The sequence below is a fragment of the Protopterus annectens genome, chromosome 6.part0 (genome assembly GCF_019279795.1).
Source record: "Protopterus annectens isolate FY-2018-M chromosome 6.part0, PAN1.0, whole genome shotgun sequence".
NCBI classification, from domain to species: domain Eukaryota; kingdom Metazoa; phylum Chordata; order Ceratodontiformes; family Protopteridae; genus Protopterus; species Protopterus annectens.
Genome location: NC_056737.1, coordinates 169117688 through 169136748, shown reverse-complemented (window position 1 = coordinate 169136748; position 19061 = coordinate 169117688). Strand labels below are relative to the sequence as shown.

The 19061-nt window shown below is 38.9% G+C and overlaps 1 protein-coding gene across 1 annotated transcript in view; it reads left to right on the top strand.

The window, feature by feature from the left end:
* Positions 1–6459, top strand: part of LOC122803786 (vomeronasal type-2 receptor 26-like) — a 242582-nt gene extending 236123 nt beyond the window's left edge. The window contains exon 3 of the mRNA XM_044073474.1: positions 5537–6459. Coding sequence (XP_043929409.1) covers positions 5537–6459 — 923 coding nt within the window. The remainder of the gene's footprint in view (positions 1–5536) is intronic.
* Positions 6460–19061: the final 12602 nt, after the last annotated feature.

Here is a 19061-nt window from a genome sequence, read left to right as displayed (position 1 = left end):
GCACACCGTGCAGGGCTTGCAGAATCTGGGGGACTGTCTTTTTTGTCAAATGTAGTGCATTTTTTTGTAATTTCATGATTCATGTGTATGGGTCTTGCACTTTTGATAGGGCAGGGTTGCAGAACCCCTTGTGAATTATTTTTCTTTTTGTGGCCAAAGGGCAAATTTATTTGTATCTTGCATATTATTCCCATATATTGGATTGTTATTTCGTCAATTCTCATTTAGACTTTTACTCAGTCCATACTCTGGTAGTGTCTGTAATACTACAGGGCTATGCACTTTCTCTCTTCTCAGTGTTTAATACATGTTGTATTTCCAGAACCATATTTAATTCTTTTGTAAAATTTTTCATTAAACATTAAAAAATGAATATGCAGAACTCACTTCAAATGATTTTGTCTTATACAAAAACAACATTTTTGCATTTCTATGACAATGCATTTCTTAACATCATCATCAAACAATACATGTTTATAAGTGTAAATTAGAATTTCTGAATTGATTTCCACCACTCTCTGTGACCATTAGCACATCTTTTCTTGTTAAAGGATGTATTTGCATATTAACAGCTTGGATAACATGCACTCTGAAATCTTCAGATAAATGAATTGAATGTTTCCCTGTTTATTACCAGGACAGTATATACAACAAATGCACTATAATTCAAAGGACTGATATTATTTTCCATTTAATATTTTATCTGTTTACTGTTTCTTGATTTCTTTCATCATGAATAGTAGAGTCAACTCTTAATGAGCTTTGGAGAGATATTCGGAATTACCAAAATTGCAGTTTTTACATCCCATATTGTGTCTAGCTCCACATGAAGTACTTCAGCATGCATTTCCAAAACTTGTTGTAGGTTATTTAGCACACTTTGACAAACAGGCTTTATTAGTTTCTGATTTAACACTTGCTTCTGAAACCACCTTCTCTCATACAAAGCAGGATGATTTACTTTCACCAAAGTTAATGGTAACATAACATAGCATAGCCATTATCTGGATTACTACTGTCAAACTCACCTTTTAAGTTTAACTGTATTGCCTTGCATCAAATTGTTGAAAACTGATTGAAACATTTTCTTAGATACAATTGACACACCCATTCCAAATCAATTTCCATCCCAGTTTTTTCATCATTCACCAGAGTAAACATAAATGTGTATTGTCCTTCATTACTTAATACTTAAAACATTGTCTCACTTCATTAACCCAGCCACTGGGGATGCACAAGCCAGTGCATTTCTCCATGCCGGTCCCAAGCTCAGATAAATGGGGAGGGTTATGTCAGGAAGGGCATCCAGTGTAAAACATTTGCCAAATGACATATGTAGACAACAATACAGATTTCCATACCGGATCGGTCGAGGCCCAGGTTAACAACAATCACCACCAGTACTGTTAGCCAACAGGGTGCTGGTGGAAATTGGGCTACTGTTTGCCGAAGGAGAAAAAGAGGGGTAAGGCATTACCGAAGGCAGGTAGAGAGGAAGAAGGGTAGGTGTGTGGTAGTGAGGGTAGGAACTTTGAATGTTGGCAGTATGACTGGTATAGGGAGAGAGCAAGCTGATATAATGAAGAGAAGGAAGGTTGATATATTATGCATGCAAGAGGCCAGATGGAAGGGGAGTAAGGCCAGGTGTATTGGATGTGGGTTCAAATTGTTCTATCATGGTGTGGATGGGAGAAGAAATGGGGTAGGGTTATTCTGAAGGAACAGTATGCCAAGAGTGTTTTGGAGCTGAAAAGAGTGTTGGATAGAGTGATGTTTATGAAGCTGGAAATTGATGGTGTAATGACGAATGTTGTTAGTGCATATGCTCCACAAGTTGTATGTGCAATGGATGAGAAAGAACAATTTTGGAGTGAGTTGAATGAAGTGGCGGTGAATGTACCCAAGTATGAGAGAGTAGAAATTGGAGTGGATTTCAATGGGTATGTTGGTGAAGGGAACAGAGGGGATGAGAAAGTGATGGGTGGGTATGGTTTTAAGGAGAGGAATGCAGAAGGTCAGATGGTTGTGCATTTTGTGAAAAGGATGCTCATGGCTGTAGTGAATATGTATTTAAAGAAGAGGGGGGAACATAGGGTGACATACAAGAGTGGAGGAAGATGCACACAGGTGGATTATATCTTATGCAGGAGAGCCAATCTGAAGGAGACTGGAGACTGTAAAGTGGTGACAGGGAAAGTGTAGTTAGGCAGCATAGAATGGTGGTCTGTAGGATGATGTTGTTGATCAAGAAGAGGAGGAAAAGTGTGAGGTGTGCCAGGGATCAAATGGTGGAAGTTAAAAAAGGGTGACTGTGAGGTGGAGATCAGGGAAGAGTTAAGACAGGCACTGGGTGGCAGTAAAAAGTTACCCAATAGCTGGATAACTACAGCAGAGCTGGTAAGGGAGACAGCTAGAAAGGTGTTTGGTGTGACATCTGGACAGAGGAAGGAGGACAGGAAGACTTGGTGGTGGAATGAGGAAGTACAGGAGAGAATACAGAGAAAGAGGTTGGCGAAGAAGAAGTGGGATTGTCAGAGAGATGAAGAAAGTAGACAGGAGTATAAGGAGATGAGGCATATGGCAAAAAGAGAAGTGGTGAAGGCTAAGGATAAGGCGTATGGCTAGTTGTATGAAAGGTTGGACACTAAAGAGAGAGAGAGAAAAGGACCTGTACCAATTGGCTAGACAGAGGGACTGTGCTGGGAAAGATGTGCAGCAGGTAAGGGTGATAAAGGATAATGAGGTAAATGCACTCACAAGCAAAGAGATTGTGTTGAGAAGATGGAAAGAGAACTTTGAGGGCCTGATGAATGAAGAGAATGAGAGAGAGAGACAAGGTTGGATGATGTGGGGATAGTGAATCAGGAAGTGCAACAGATTAGCAAGGAGGAAGTAAGGACAGCTATGAATAGGATGAAAAATGAAAAGGCTGTTGGTCCAGATGACATAGCATGAAGGTGTTTAGGAGAGATGGCAGTGGAGTTTTTAACCAGATTGTTTAATGAAATCTTGGAAAGTGAGAGGATTCTTGAGGAGTGGAAAAAAAGTGTTTTGGTACTGATTTTTAAGAATAAATGTGATGTGCAGAGCTGTAGTAACTACAGAGGGAAAAAAATTGACCAGCCACAGCATGAAGTTATGGAAAAGAGTAGTGGAAGCTAGGTTAAGAAGGGAGGTGATGATTAGTGATCAGCAGTATGGTTTCATGCCAGGAAAGAGCACTACAGATGTGATGTTTGCTCTGAAAGTGTTAATGGAGAAGTACAGAGAAGGTCAGAAGGAGTTGCATTATGTCTTTTTGTACTTAGAGAATGTATATGATGGGGTGCCTAGAGAGGAGTTGTGGTATTGTATGAGGAAGCTGGGAGTGGCAGAGAAGTATGTAGGAGTGGGACAGGATATGTACAAGAGTAGTGAAACAGTGGTGATGTCTGTGGTGGGAGTGACGGATGCATTTAAGGTGGAGGTGGGATTACATCAAGAATCAGCTCTGAGCCCTTTCTTATTTACAATGGTGATAGAGAGGTTGACAGACAAGATCAGACAGGAGTCCCCATGGACTATGATGTTTGCAGATGACATTGTGATCTGTAGTGAGAGTAGGGAACAGGTTGAGGAGACCATGGAGAGGTGGAGATGTGCTCTAGAGAGGAGAGGAATGAAGGTCAGCAGGAGTAAGACAGAATATATTTGTATGGATGAGAGGGAGGATAGATGAATGGTGAGGATGCAGGGAGTAGAGTTGGCAAAGGTAGATGAATTTAAATACTTGGGATCGACAGTTCAGAGTAATGGTGAGTGTAGAAGAGAGGTGAAGAAGTGAGTACAGGCAGGGTGAAGTGGGTAGAGAAGAGTGTCATGAGTGATTTGTGACAGACGGATACCAGTAAGAGTGAAAGGGAAGGTCTACAAGAAGGTAGTGAGACCAGCTATGTTATATGAGCTGGAGATGATGGCGCTGACAAAAAGGCAGAAGTCAGAGCTAGATGTGACAAAGTTAAAAATGTTAAGATTTGCACTGGGTGTGACGAGGATGGACAGGATTAGCAATCAGTATATTAGAAGGTCAGCTCAGGTTGGACAGTTTGGAGACAAAGCCAGAGAGGCGAGATTGCATTCATTTGGACATGTGCTGAGGAGGGATGCTGGGTATATTGGGAAAAGGATGCTAAGGATGGAGCTGCCAGGTAAGAGGAAAAGAGGAAGGCCTAAGATAAGGTTTATGGATGTGGTGAGAGAGGACATGCAGATGGTTGGTGTAACAGAGCAAGATGCAGAGGACAGGAAGAAATGAAAACAGATGATCCGCTGTGGCAACCCCTAATAGGAACAGTTGAAAGAAAAAGAAGATTGGCTTACTTCATTCATCTTTTGAATCATATCTTGTATTTTTTTCACAAATGTGTATATTTTTTTACTTTTGACTTGGGATTACATTGAACTATAACATAATCATTTCTTCCCATTTCTTATAATTAGCAACTTTTTATATTTTTATAGCTTTTGCCTTGTGAACTTGTTTTTTAAATTATTGCAGTGATATCAAAATATTTTACTTTTTTATAATCTGTCAGAAATGTACCTTTATGTTCTTTGTATTTTGATGCCTTATGCATCCTATCTGCTGCATATCTCTGCCAATGACACCCTCATTTAAATTTTAAATACTCCTGGAAATCTAATATTTTATTCAGATAACATTTTTCACTGACAAGCTTCACTTGTAAAATACACTGACAAATCAGCCTCTTAGTGCCTCATCCAAACTGACACCATTTGCAGTTCACCACAGACTGCAGCATATTATGTCACTATTTCACTGCAATGATTAACAATTAATCTTTCCACTATCATCAGTGGTTTGGTTCAGAATGCTCTTCTAACATTTCATTGATTTTCTTGTAGCTTTTATCTTCTGGTTTCACAGTAGCTCCCATAACAGTGAGAAATGTCGTTAGATGTTTATTTACACAAATGTCAATTGTCACTAAAGGAAAAATAAAGTAAATCATTTAGGATTATCTTGACCATGAATTTAGTTGGGCTTAAATGTGTTAATTTTTTGAGTCAAATTGCTTCAGCATATATATTTTAATTATTTTATTGACAGTTTTTTCTCTCTGATGTACTGTATTGAGAAATGACAGACAATGTGCACTTTACTACCTCAATCCTGTCCTAAAATTCAGTCCCACTTTGTACTGCAGCCTGTCTCATTTTTATAGATTATTAGAAGTACAATATAGTTGAATAGCAAATCTCAGTCTCACCTAGTTCATAACTTACCAAGCTGGCAGTTCTGAAGCAGTGACTATGAGTATATGACCAGAGTTGGTCAAAATTTAGACTTACGGCCCTCAGCAGTAAAATTTAAAGTATGTTGCTCTTTGCCATCTAGATCATATCAAGCCTTTGTGTGTCCAGTAATCCAAGAAGCATTGCATTATCCTTTTGCTGCATCATTAGACAGCTTTATGAGCATTGAATGAAGTATCTTTGATAAACTAGAACTTATTGTGTGCTCTTTTTTTAATAGATTCTGTTGTCTGCATTAAGTGTCCCAGTGATGAATGGTCTAATGAAAAGCAAAACAAGTGCATTAAGAAACTGCCTGAATACCTTTCTTATGAAGATCCCCTTGGGGAAACTTTAGCAGGAATTGCCACATTCACAGCTATGGCTACTGCTGTTGTCTTTGCTATCTTTCTAAAGTCTCATAACACTCCTGTTGTCAAAGCAAACAACTGTGAACTCAGCTATATCCTCCTGATAAGCCTTGTACTGTGCTTCCTCTGTTCATTGATCTTCATTGGTCGACCCACCCACCTGACCTGCATATTTCGCCAAGTAGCTTTTGGCATTATTTTTACACTTTCTGTGTCTTGCGTTTTAGCCAAAACTCTTGTAGTGGTCATTGCTTTCAAAGCTAGTAATCCAAACAGCAATCTAAGGAAATATGTTGACCCCAGATTTCCAAAAATTTTAGTTATGCTTTGTACACTTATCCAAGTATTAATATGTTTCATCTGGCTAATTCTCTGCCCTCCATTCCAGGACAATAACACAACTTCTGTAACAGGGAAAATCATCATTGAATGCAATGAAAGTTCAACCACAGCATATTGGTGCATGTTGTCTTATATGGGCCTATTAGCCACTATAAGCCTTGTAGTAGCATTTTTGTCTAGGAACCTCCCAGACAGCTTTAATGAGGCTAAATATATTACATTCAGTATGCTGGTTTTTGTCTCTGTGTGGGTGTCATTCATCCCAGCCTATCTAAGCATACGAGGAAAGTACATGGTTGCTGTGGAAGTGTTTGCCATTGTGTCCTCTGGTGCTGGTCTGCTGGTTTGTATATTTACTCCCAAATGTTACATTATTTTGCTTAGGCCTGACAAGAACACCAGAAATTACCTAATGGGAAAAGTGCACATAATAACTGAAAATATTAAATAAAGATTAAAATAAATTCAAATGATACATGTTTTCTTATTAAAAGGAATCTGTATGAGTGTGTGTGTGTGTGTGTTTGTGTGTGTGTGTGTGTGTGTGTGTGTGTGTGTGTGTGTGTGTGTGTGTGTGTGTGTGTGTGTGTGTGTGTGTGTGTGTGTGTGTTTATGTTGCTTTGGTTTTCAGGTTATAAGTAAGGAAGTAAAATTTTAAATGTACAGAACCCTACACACCAGTGCCTCTTACATGTTATGAACATTTCCAAAATGCTTTATTTCTGAATGTGATGGAAAGCATGGAAGGTGACAGGTTCATAGGTAGCTAACAGGCTTGCAGTCTGGGGGACTATTAAGGAGACTAGCCCACATTCTGAGTTGCCCCAAAGCACTTTCTAGTTAACAGACTTGCTCAGCATCACACAGTGGGTAAATAAAGGCTGAGAGAATCAAACCCTTGGTATAAAAACTATAGGTCATTGTATTAACCATGTGGGCCAACTGCCAGACAGTAAATGAGGGCTGAGAGACTCAAACTGTCTACTATAGGAACTATAGTTTACAGCCTTAACACCCTGAGTCAACTGACATACACTATCATGTTTTAATGTTATTTTTTGTTGCAATGGAAATGAGAAGCACTGCAATCTGCCTTGTTATATGAAACAAACATAACGGGTGCAACACTTTTTATGTACCTTCACAGTGCATCTGCCTTGTGATATAGAGCATACACTAAGGGTTGTACACTTTTTACTGTGATGCAGTCAGTTTTTGTTTCCTTATATTACCCCTGGCTTGCATGCAGCAAAGTTTTAGGTAAAGAATGGGATGTCAAGTTTACATTTATAGTCTGAAAAAGTAATTTTCCTACTGCTAGTGTTATGAAAGCAAACTGCACTGGTCCAACAATAAATAAGTACATATATGCATACATACATACATACTTACATACATGCATACATGCATAAATAAATAAATAAAAAATATTTCTGGAACAAAAAGCCTTATGTTGTCTTGGGATTTTCTATGGCAGACCATGGAAAGATTTGGTCTGCTGGCAAGGTCTTATATCACGTCTCTACTGCATGTATCTCTATGAATGGTGCTGAGGCTTCTGTCTTTTTCTTGCAGTGTTGCACCTAGCAGGGATGCCTCTGTCCCAGTTACTCTTTGTGCTGCTGAAACCTTTAAATGCTATTTGCATCAGAGAGCCCCTTATAGTAGGATACGTTAAGCAACTGGATATGTTCTTTGTTCAGTTTGGTTTGCAGATGTTGGGGTAATATAACTCTCTAATCTTGGACAGGAGTTTACCAAAGGTACTCCATATGCTGTTTTTTTCAGAGTAATATCTGAGCTCCAGGTGAATAAGAGAAAATCTAGTATGTTGCCTTTAAGCCAGAAAGTGATGGATTTGAAGGATAGCCTGAAAGTTCATAGGCTCAATATATGGGAATTGCCTTATGTAGGGACTTGGTCCAGATACTAACATATAACTGCAGATGTCTTCTCAAAAATATTTCTGATACATTTTTTAGACAGAAAATGTTTAAACTCCCCTTTTCAGCCCAAACCAATGCAGTTAGAATGGTGAGTCTACAGAAATTCATGTTTCTGTTGAGGCACTTACCATAAGTGGCATGTTTTAATTACAGTAATAGGCCCCATAACTTGATTAAATATTTTTTTATGGGAGGGTAAACCCCCCTACAGTTGCTAAGAAAGATTTATGTGTACCTAACAAGAAGGGAGGTTGGGAACTTCCAAACTTTCAAGCTTACACCTATGCTGCAGCTTAAAGACAGTCTTTACAGGCCACCTATATAGCTTCTGTCTGAACTTAAAGTCATTCATGGCATGTTAACATTTTCTTCTTTACAGGATAGGGAAGGGTTTGGGGTACAAGAGGTTTAGGTATTAAGCTTAGGAAGACTTTCAACAAGGCTTCACACCTAGAGAACATAACTTTATTTGGTTTAGTTTGTTTTATTAAATGGAAAGCTGCCCTATTTTGTGAATGAAATGGATCTTGAAAGGGATCTTTACTTGATGCGATTTGAGAGACAGGGACTGACGGTGCAGCAGTAGTGTTGTCACCTCACAGCAAGAGGTTCTCTGGTTTGATTCTCACCTGAAGTGGCTTCTGTGTGGAGTCTGCATGTCCTCCCTGTATTTGTGAGGGTTTCATCTGGGTGGTCTGGTTTCCTCCTACATTTTAAAGACATGCATCTGGAGTGCTTCTCCCTGGGCCAATGCTGAAAACTGGCTTTGTTCCAAGTCAGAATTTCCTGGTAAAGAAATATTAAATAAAACTTAGACCAATTTATATCTTTACAGGCTCATAAGGAAATGTGGTTTTACCTCACCGCCATTTTGGCAATGCCTCCAACTATGGGATATATATTGTAAAACCAGTGCTAGAAAGGGGGAGCTGGAAATTTATGATCACCCTCCAGTTTGGTGGTTTAGTAAGGAGAGAGAGAGAAACTGATCAGGGTCTTGTGTCTAGATGTTACTCTTATTTGCAGAAAGGAGCTGATGACATTGAAGAGCACTTTAGAATAGATTGGCAAAACATGATAGGTACACCACTGACTTATACTTTATGGAATACCCTTAGGAAGGACTGTACATTCTTAATTATTTTCCATGGTTAGCATTCACTAAACTGAAACTCATAAACAGATGGCAATTTGCACTGTATTCCTGCACTACACAGCTGCTGTTTAATGGTGGGTGGTGTTAGTGATGACAAACTGTTTTGATATAACTGTAATGAAATGGACAAAGATTATTATTATGGCACTTGTGTCGTCTTGTTTAAATACTGGAAGAAAGGTCCTGCACTAGACGATTTGAGTAAAGACTTTGCTGTGTACCTTGGAAGAATCTGGGCTCATATCAAAAACTCAAAGTATTCTAAGATCTTTACTAAGTATTGTCCTTTGTTTCTATATGTTAGATATCTATATAACAAAACTCATCATATTGCAAGTTGTATTCTATTTGTTGTTCACATGCTTTATTAAACTTGGTGCTCTTGTTAAAAAATGTCTAGGAAAGAAGTGTTCTTGAAAAATATAAAAGACAGGTATAATTGTTGCTGAATTGCCTCAAACCACCTCTGTTTAAGTTTCTCATCTTCCCTGCTCATTGTTATAATTTTATGATGACCTTCTGGACTAGCTTAGGAGATCATATAGCAGTTAATCTACACTACTTTCAAATATGATTACTGAAATTCAAACCATATAACTCTCCCTCACTCTTCCAGGGCTGTCATAAGAATGTTCCCATTAGTGCTTGCCCCATCTGTTTCAATTAGTTCTTTCAGCACTCACTAAGAATGCTCTTCCCCATTCTCAGTACAAAATAAAACATATCACCTTTCCTTTAATACTTATATATCTCAATTCACCTTTTTGCACCCTCCCCCATTAATCAATCCCTCATCTACTTCTTTCAGCAACTACACCTAAGTCCTATTGCAAACTGACCCTACCAAACTCCAAACAGAAACAACACTTACTCCATTGCTAACAGAAGACCCCCCATTCTTCATAAACTCTACCTACCTTCCTCCAAATCTATGAAGACAAACTCCATTCCCTACATCCAAACATTCTTGATACTTCAATTAGAATCACTGCTCTTATCAGTATCCTACTAAAAAGGAGACACATTAAACTCAACCCAAGCCACCACGCTACCCACTATCTGATAAACCATAACAAACAAACAAACAAACAAACAAACAAACAAACAAACAAACAAACAAACAAACAAACAAAAAATAGCTTTGCCTAATGCAGGCATTATTAATTACAAACTAGAACAGCATGGCTCTTTCCTACTGACTTGCTGTCCTGATATAACAGATAAAACAGGATACTCCAAATCTTCACTATTACTTTCCTAATTACTACTTCTTTAACCACAGGCAAGGTACAAGAACATAATGAAGAATATTTATCATATTAAAAAGCAGTGTCATAGCCTCCTGAAATAAAAACACATCCAAGAAAGATCATAATCAAGAGTGGCACATCCCTCAGTTAGACTTCAACAAACATTGGATGGATTCAATAAAGCCTACATGGAGTAATTTTCCATGTAGGCATAGTGGCATGGCCCAAACATGGAAACCAGCCAGCAAGGGATCCAATAAACAGAGCAAAGGAGTGTGCACCAGCATGCAGACACAGAAGTGTCTGTGGAATGCAAATCACCACATAAGCTGGTGAAATACATGCTTGTCCAGTAAGCAAAAAGACACCCGTGTAGGTGCCGTATTGGTGTCAGAAATGTATACAGAAAAAAATGTGTACCGGAATGTAAATTTTAAACAGGCGCTGTAAAAGCCCAAAAAGGAAGGTTGGATATTGCACAGTAGGCTTGCAATGGCCAAAATTATTGCCAGTGAGTCCAAAAAGCAATGCACATTAATAAAATATAGTCATTTTTAATACATATATTTCATTTGTGAGGGGTGCAGTGATGGGCAAACATGCCATTATGCAAAAAAAAACAAAAACAATTAAAATGTTGAAAAAACAAAAATAAGACATTTGCAAAAATAATGCATTATAGTGGCCTGCATGCTTAGTGTACAATGGTAGGTTGCAGTGATTGCTAAGAAGACAGGCCCTGGAGTAGTGAAGTATCCAGGGTATATTCAAGTAGGTATATGCAAATGAGCTGGGGTTACTGAATAGCAAAAAGGGCAAATGTGTCCGTAGATACAACCCGTGGTAGGGCTAGAACCATGTAGGTAGTAGTAGAACAGGTAGCTGACATAAAAAGGGGGTGTGTCATGCTATGTTTAAGCAGATTGAAGCTCAGTGGTACTTGTTTGCACTCAGCTAAGCACAGCTAAGTGGGGGGGGGGGCTGTCTGATGCTGATGAGCTGTGTTTAGCCCTGCTGCTCATGTTTTAGCTGGTTTAAGAAAAGCTGAGCATGCCCATGCTTGGAGGAGTGTCAAAACTGCTGACCACTGTTAATACAAGCGGAGTGGGTTTGTGTGGCACATGGCAGTGCTTAGCAGTGAAAGATTTAAAAAAAAAAGGAAATTGCCAGGGGAAACCAATCAAGTAGAAATGACTGATAAGCCCTATTCAACAGACACTGGCCTATTCAAACCACAATGACATACCTGTCAGGTGGAATGCATCATAGTGAGCCAATCACACAGGCTGCATCTGCAGCACACCACTAAAAAGTATGCACACACCCTACAATTTGATTTTCCCACATACTCTGTACCATTGGAGTACACACTTGGGAACTGTAACTGACAAAATGATAGGAGCTGCTGCTGCTCTGCTACATCTGTATGTGCTAAAAGCTGAGGTAAGTGATGAGGATGATGCTGACAATAGGCCCAGACTGACAAGGAGAAGAGTGTTCAGGCCCAGGGTAACTTTCCAGGGGCTACATGAGCTGGAGAATGTAGAATGCTACAGTGGACAGGGACATACTCCAAGAACTTACCGAGCTCTGCCTCCTTCAACTCAGACCCAGAGCCAAAAGAGAGAACCCATCCCAGTGGAAACAAAGGTATATGTAGCCCTTAGGATAATAGCTAGAGGTACTTTTCAAAAACCAACTGGGGACATAATGGGGATCTCACAGGCATCTACATCCAGGGTTCTCCACCAGTTCCTGGATGTCATGCAAGCACATGCCAGTGAGCACATTTATTTTCCCCACACCCCTGAAGAAAGGACCAGCAATATGTGTCTCTTCCACTGTGTAGCACACTACCTTCAGCTACTGGGTGACATAGACTGCAGTCATGTGCATATTAATGCACCACCTGGTGAAGAGGGTAGAGTCTATGGCAACCACAGGGGGTATCACTTCATCAACTGCCAGGTCGTGTACAAAACCTAGAGCATTATCATGAATGTGTGTGTCTGCAGTCCTGGCAGCTATCACGACTCCCACGTCTGGCATGCCTCACAGCTGTACCAGACATTTGCCAGGGGATTATCCCATATGGCCATCTACTGGGGGATGCTGGCTATGCAGTGGAACAGTGGATGAGGACACCCATCAGAAATGTACACAAACCTATGGAAAAATGTCATAATGAGGCACACACACAAACTAGGAACGTCATAAAGCATGTGTTTGGGCTACTCAAGTAATGGTTCCACTGTCTCGATATATCTGGTGGAGCCCTGCAATGCTCTCCAGCCACATGTCCACAAATGTTCATGGTATGTGCCATGCTACGCAATATATTCCTGTGGAAACGGCTGTGGCAGGAACATCGGGAAGGGGCACACAGCCCCCACCAGTGCCAAGGTCCCCACAGCCACAGAGGGACTCAGAGGAGGAGCCCTCTCAGCCTATCCCTGTAGGCAGATGTAAGCATGCCCCGTATGCCCTGGCCTTGGCAAAGAGGTCACACATAGCACATGCACTGACAACCTAGGGTCCTAGGGACTGACACCTCACTCCGACTCACATACATAATAAAAAGGATGCCAGCCAATACACACAACCTGTACCTTATCATATAGTGGCTGTGTACTGCATGCATCAGACAGAGTTAGCTCTGAAGCACTGTTATCTCAACTGCTGAAGTCAGAAGGTAAGTCACTCTTCCTTACAACAAATGTATGGGGTGCTAGACTATGGTAGCATATGTATGGATATGCTGCATGCATGCAAGGGAATAGAGTGGACTACTGGGCTACCTGCAGAGAGCTAACAACTATATGGGACAACAGGAACTCTCTGCCCAATACTTGCCACCCCATGATATGCAGTAGGCCACAAGCCAGCAAAACCCACTGCACTATTTGAGGGAATTACAGACAGCAGGGTCATAGGACAGATGCTTGACTGTCAATGCTACAGTCCCTACCTCCAATACACCTGTGTTCCCATACAACTGCAGTAACATTATGTTTGCAAGGTAATAGCAGCAGACCACACAATCCCAGGGCTGTCCCAATCAACCTGGTGACATCTTCCATTTCCACAATATGCAGGGGTCAATGTGCTATGTATGTCTGTTGGTGACAGTGTCAGGAATTAAACCGCACTGTCTGGTGGCTGTTGTGGCTTAATTTGCTTAGTACATTAACATGGTTGATGGTGCTCATGGTTTGATACTGGCTGTGCCTACTATTTTGCATGTGAGCTACACCTATGGTAGGAGTTTTACAGACTGTCTATATGTCACTACTTGTTATTGCAAGAAAGCTGGACAAAGCCAGAGACAATGGAGGGACAGGGGGCCACAGATGTGGACAGTACATAGCTCTGAGTAAGCGAGATGGTGTGGTGAATAGTAGAACAGCAGGTTGTAACAACTCAGAGTAGCACCAGGATGTAAAGGTCATCACGTGACTGTGTCAGTACTTAAAACAAGTCAGTGGGCACCATCATACCCCTCAAATGTACAGAGTGTCATGGAATGTCCACATTCTTGACTCATATATATGGTCCCTTTTTCATAACATTGCATTTTTCTGGCAAACTAGTGGCAAGTCAATAAAGGCTGACATGAGAAAATACTGACAGAAGGTTGAGATGCACACTTCATACCCATCAGAACATTCATACTAATACAAAACCTGAAGTCTACCAACTGTTTAAGTTTGTACAAGCAATATTCAAAACTTGTCCTTATGTTTGTGCCTGTGTCTGCGTTCCACTTTTATATATGGCTTTGTCCAGATGTCTGGCTCTAAGAGTTGGGAGGAATGGGCACCATGTAGCCTTATATTGACAGTACAACACTCTGAAGACCAGAGCAGACATATGGAGCACAAGGCTGGACATCCTGCTAAACAGGTATAGTCAGAGGTGTGAAGTCTGCAACCCAGTGTGTGGTGTTACACAACATACCTCAGTCACAGCACACCTACAACTATACAGAGCAGCAACGGTGGAGAAAGCCAGTAACTGGAGCAGGGCAGGACAAAGGCCCACATATAAGGAGAAGGAGGAGCTACTGGCCAGACAAATGTAGAATGTGCAGAATAAAATAGTTTGTGCAGCAGCATGGGTTCCTGTCAGTGTATGGAGTCAGTAACCCAAATGTCTGTCAGCAGTTCCTCATGTCAATGTATAATGATCTGCCACAGATGTACTAGAAAATCACATCGCTATGTAAAACGTACCAGACATATGATGCAAAACCATGTTCAGTCTAATACGCTCATTACACACCCTAGGTATGTGTCAGATATCACGGACAGTACACAGCCAGGAAGTCCCTTGGGCATCATATCAGGGAGGTGCTGGACTGTTCCATCAGGTGCAGCAGCCAACTGGCTCTAGCACACAAAATCCTGGACTGGAGTATAGGTAGGTCTGACATGGAGTCCCCTAGTAAGTACCGAAGGTCACACTGGGCATGCTTCTACACTTAGCTAATCTCAGCCCATGTTTGAAGCCACATCTGACTATACAACTGAGATGTCAATATATCTCTGTGCATACAGACAGCTATGTACACCAAACTGTCTCTCCCTATCCCCATCAGACATGATTGCCCTTATCTATCAGTATATGGCATATATACAGTATATATGGATCTGTAGAGTTTTATATAGATACATATACATATATATATATATATATATATATATATATATATATATATATATATATATATATATATATATATATACATATATGTTTTATATATATATATATATATATATATATATATGTGTGTGTGTGTGTGTGTATATATATATATATATATAACAAATGAAGCAACTCAAGCCAAGTAAACCAAAAAAAGGAAGTGACACCAGACTTAGACCAAAAAGATGTTTAAAATCCCGAATGCTAGTAGCGTATCTTCAAAACTCCTCTTGTTAAGAATGAAGATGGTATTATGAAATGCAAATCCAAAAAAGAAGTTTAAGAATTCCAAACGCACACAGCTTCCACGTATTTCTTCTATTCTACAAAGGACAGTTCCAGGCTTTTTCAAGGTTAAATTAAGCTTGTGGCCATACTGGTTATATACTTAGGTTAATAGGCCTATTAAAAACTTTAATTAATTGCAATCAACATTTAAAGTGCAATAGTGCTTTACTAGAGTTCTTTTAGAACTGGTAAATGTTCTTCTTCCACTTAGTAAATCTCATTTACTTCCAAAAGTGCATTACTGTGTATTATACAACAAAATGTTAAGTATATCTCATTAACTAGTGTATTTAACAGTAAAAATGTAGATTTACTAAATATATGTTTGCATTTTAAATGATTAAAAAATAACTTCTTTTAAAAATAACTTCTTTTAAAAAGTTTTACTCTTATTTCATACATAAAGAACAACCAAGAAATAAGCCTAGTGTAAATTGTATGTATATGTGTGTAATTCATTATTCTCTAGTTATTCTTTTCTTTTATAAATTAATTCATATTCAAATAAACTATAACTTTCATCTTATGAAAAACATTAGTGGTATTTTTCATGTTAATGTCAATGAAAATTATTATAGTGAAAACCAAAAAATGTTAAAATCAAACAACTTATAATTTATTTATTTTCACCTTTAGTATACTGTTAATACTGATGCTGTCATTCATTCCCGGATTTTTTGAGGCATCTAATCTGAGCTGCCAAATTAACTCCCTACTTTCTAAATAACTTTCCCAATCACCTCCTCGAGGGTCAAGAAGGACACGTTCAAGTACAAAAAATTTTAAAGACATATTAGTGCATATTAGAGAATGTTTGAAGAATGCATTTGAAGTTTTCTTTTTCTCTATCTCATATAAATGTTCATAAATTCTTTTTTTGAGCATTCTAGTAGTCTTCCCCACATAAAATCCATGACAAGATAAACAAGTACCCAAATAGACTACTCCTGTTGTATTACAATTGTGGTATCCTGATGTCTTTAATGTGCAGTTCCTAGATGGTAAAAATATTTCGGCAGCATCTAATAAGTAACTGCATTGTTTACACATACCACATTTGTAGGTGCCATTTTTCCTGTGAGACGAAAGGGTGTTCGTCAATTGTCGTGTACTAGAATTTTGTTCAAACATCCCCTTTAGATTAGTGTCACGTTTCCTAGTGAATGTTAACGTTTTGGGTAAATAAGTTTTAATGTCTTCCTGTGTTGTTAACAATGGCCAAAATGAATGTAAGGTGTTCTCTATGTAGGGTGCATCACTAGTATATGTGTAAATAAAACTTTTCTGTGTGTCATTCTGTCCTTTTTTGGTGGTGGTGGGAAGAGGGAGTCCTTTACTCAGAAGGGGTGGAAATGTTGAATCCCTTTTCTCTAACACCTCATCAATAACAGAATTGATTAACTGTATGGGGTAGCCTCTTTCTAAAAACATTTTTGTTAGAAATTTGACTTCCTCTAAAAAAGATTCGAGTGTGCTGCATATTCTAGATGCTCGAATCAATTGACCTCTAATAATGCCCTTTTTTGTGTAAGTAGGGTGTGAACTATCAAAGTGCAGGAATGTATTAGAGAAAGAGGACTTCCTATAAATTTTTGATTGGAAATGTTCATTCTTCTTGTCTTTACTTAGTAAAATATCTAAATAATGTAAAGACTTTCTACTAAGTTCATAAGTGAACGACAAAAAATTGGTAGTTGTATTAATGTAACCAAAAAATTCAAGAAATGTCTCCTCAGAACCTTGCCATAAAATACATATATCATCCAAATAACGTTTGTAGAATAAAATATGTTCTTTCCATTTAGTAGAATGTATAAATGTTTGCTCCCATTTATGTAAAACTATATTTGCATAAGATGATGCACATGGGGAGCCCATTGCTACCCCTTTGTTTTGTCTGAAGAATTCTCCATTAAAAAAGATGTAGTTATTATTCAAAATTGTTTCCATAAATTCAATAAGTAAATTGATCTGGTTGTTACTTAGATTACCTAAATTTGTTAGGATATCTGAAAACCAGTCTAGTCCTGTGTCGTGAGGTATGCTTGGGAATAATTCAACTACGTCTATTGTTATCATTAATACCTCTTTGTTGCAAATATTTGATGGAATACTGGCTAAGAATTCCCAAGAATCTCTGCAAACATACGGAAGCTTAGAAACTAAAGATTTTATACTATATTCAACATATTTACCTAACGGTTCTGTAATACTGCTAGCACCGGCCACAATAGGCCTAAATTTCAAAGGTTTTATTCCTTTATGCACCTTTGGTATGCCAAATAATATAGGAATTTTCGGGTGCAACACATTCAAGTAGTTAAATAATTCCTCATTTATCACTCCTTGAAGTAAGTGGTCATTCAATATGTATCTAATACTGGCATATGCAACATTTAGTTCGTTTTTAGAAACCTGCTCATAAGTATCAGTATCCTGTAATATGTTGTGCATTGCATTGTCATAGTCGAATAGGTTCATAAGGACCATCCCTCCCCCTTTATCTGGTTTCATGACCCTAATTTTTTCTTTTCTTAGTAAATCCATGATTTCTTCCAAATGTTTGTCGAAATTATGTAAAGGGTCATGATTTTTTGCCAAGTTTTCTCTGAGTGTTTTCTCAGTAAGTTCTTCAAAAATTTTCAAACTCGGATGTAGGGGGGGGGTTAAATGTACTGGACCTAGTAATATTATTTATCACTGTTCTTTGTCCCTTGAAAAAGAGAGAGAGATTCAAGTTTCTAACAAATAATTTTAATTCTATCAAAAGTTTAGGCAAATATGCAGGTCTTGCTGGGATATAATTTAACCCTTTAGTAAATAGTTCAAAATATACAGGAGTAATATTCAGGTTCGTGTAGTTGTAAATGTTAAAGTTGTTTAAAGAAACCACTATATTGTTCATGTCAGGGGTTGTCAATTCAAGATCACATACAATAGAATTGTCTATCTCGAAATTTAATTATATATATACATACAGAGACATACACACACACACACACACACACACACACACACACACACACACACACACACACACACACACACACACACACAAAGGCATAGAGTGATGTATTGCTGCAGCCACTTGTCAACCAATTGTAACCAGTGGGGCATGCAATTAGTACTGTAAGCTGTAGTGTGTAATAGTAGGTCAGTGGGGGTTCTAAGCTCCCCTCAGCCATGTTGAGTTTTTGTAGATATTCCACATATAGCAGTATGCACATGCCCAACAGACCTATGTCTGGGTAATGGTCACACATGTTATGGCTCTGTGACCAGTGTCTTCCACAAGAATGGCCTCCCTGTCAACAGATGCTGCTGTCTTCCACCCCAACAGCAGTGGCAGACACTCACCAAATGCACAAGATCCGTGGTACTTGCAATAAGTGCATAACATTACAGTATACACAATTTGATAGGTAATGTGTCTAATCCCACAATGGCAACTCAATGAATGTGTGCACATGCATGTATGTATATCCCATTGCAGCAGTGTGTATGTCTTGCCTATGTGTGTGCAATGCCAATTCATTTTAAGCCCTGTGCTTACCTGTTAACCTCCCATTGGCTTATTTTATGGGGCTTGCTGATGTCATCCACCTTAGAAGCACAGTTAGATATACTTCAGTTATGCAATCTCTGTGGTGCATGTGGTAAGTGTTAGTACTATAGTGTCTGTATACAGTTGAATAGGTTGGGGTTCTAA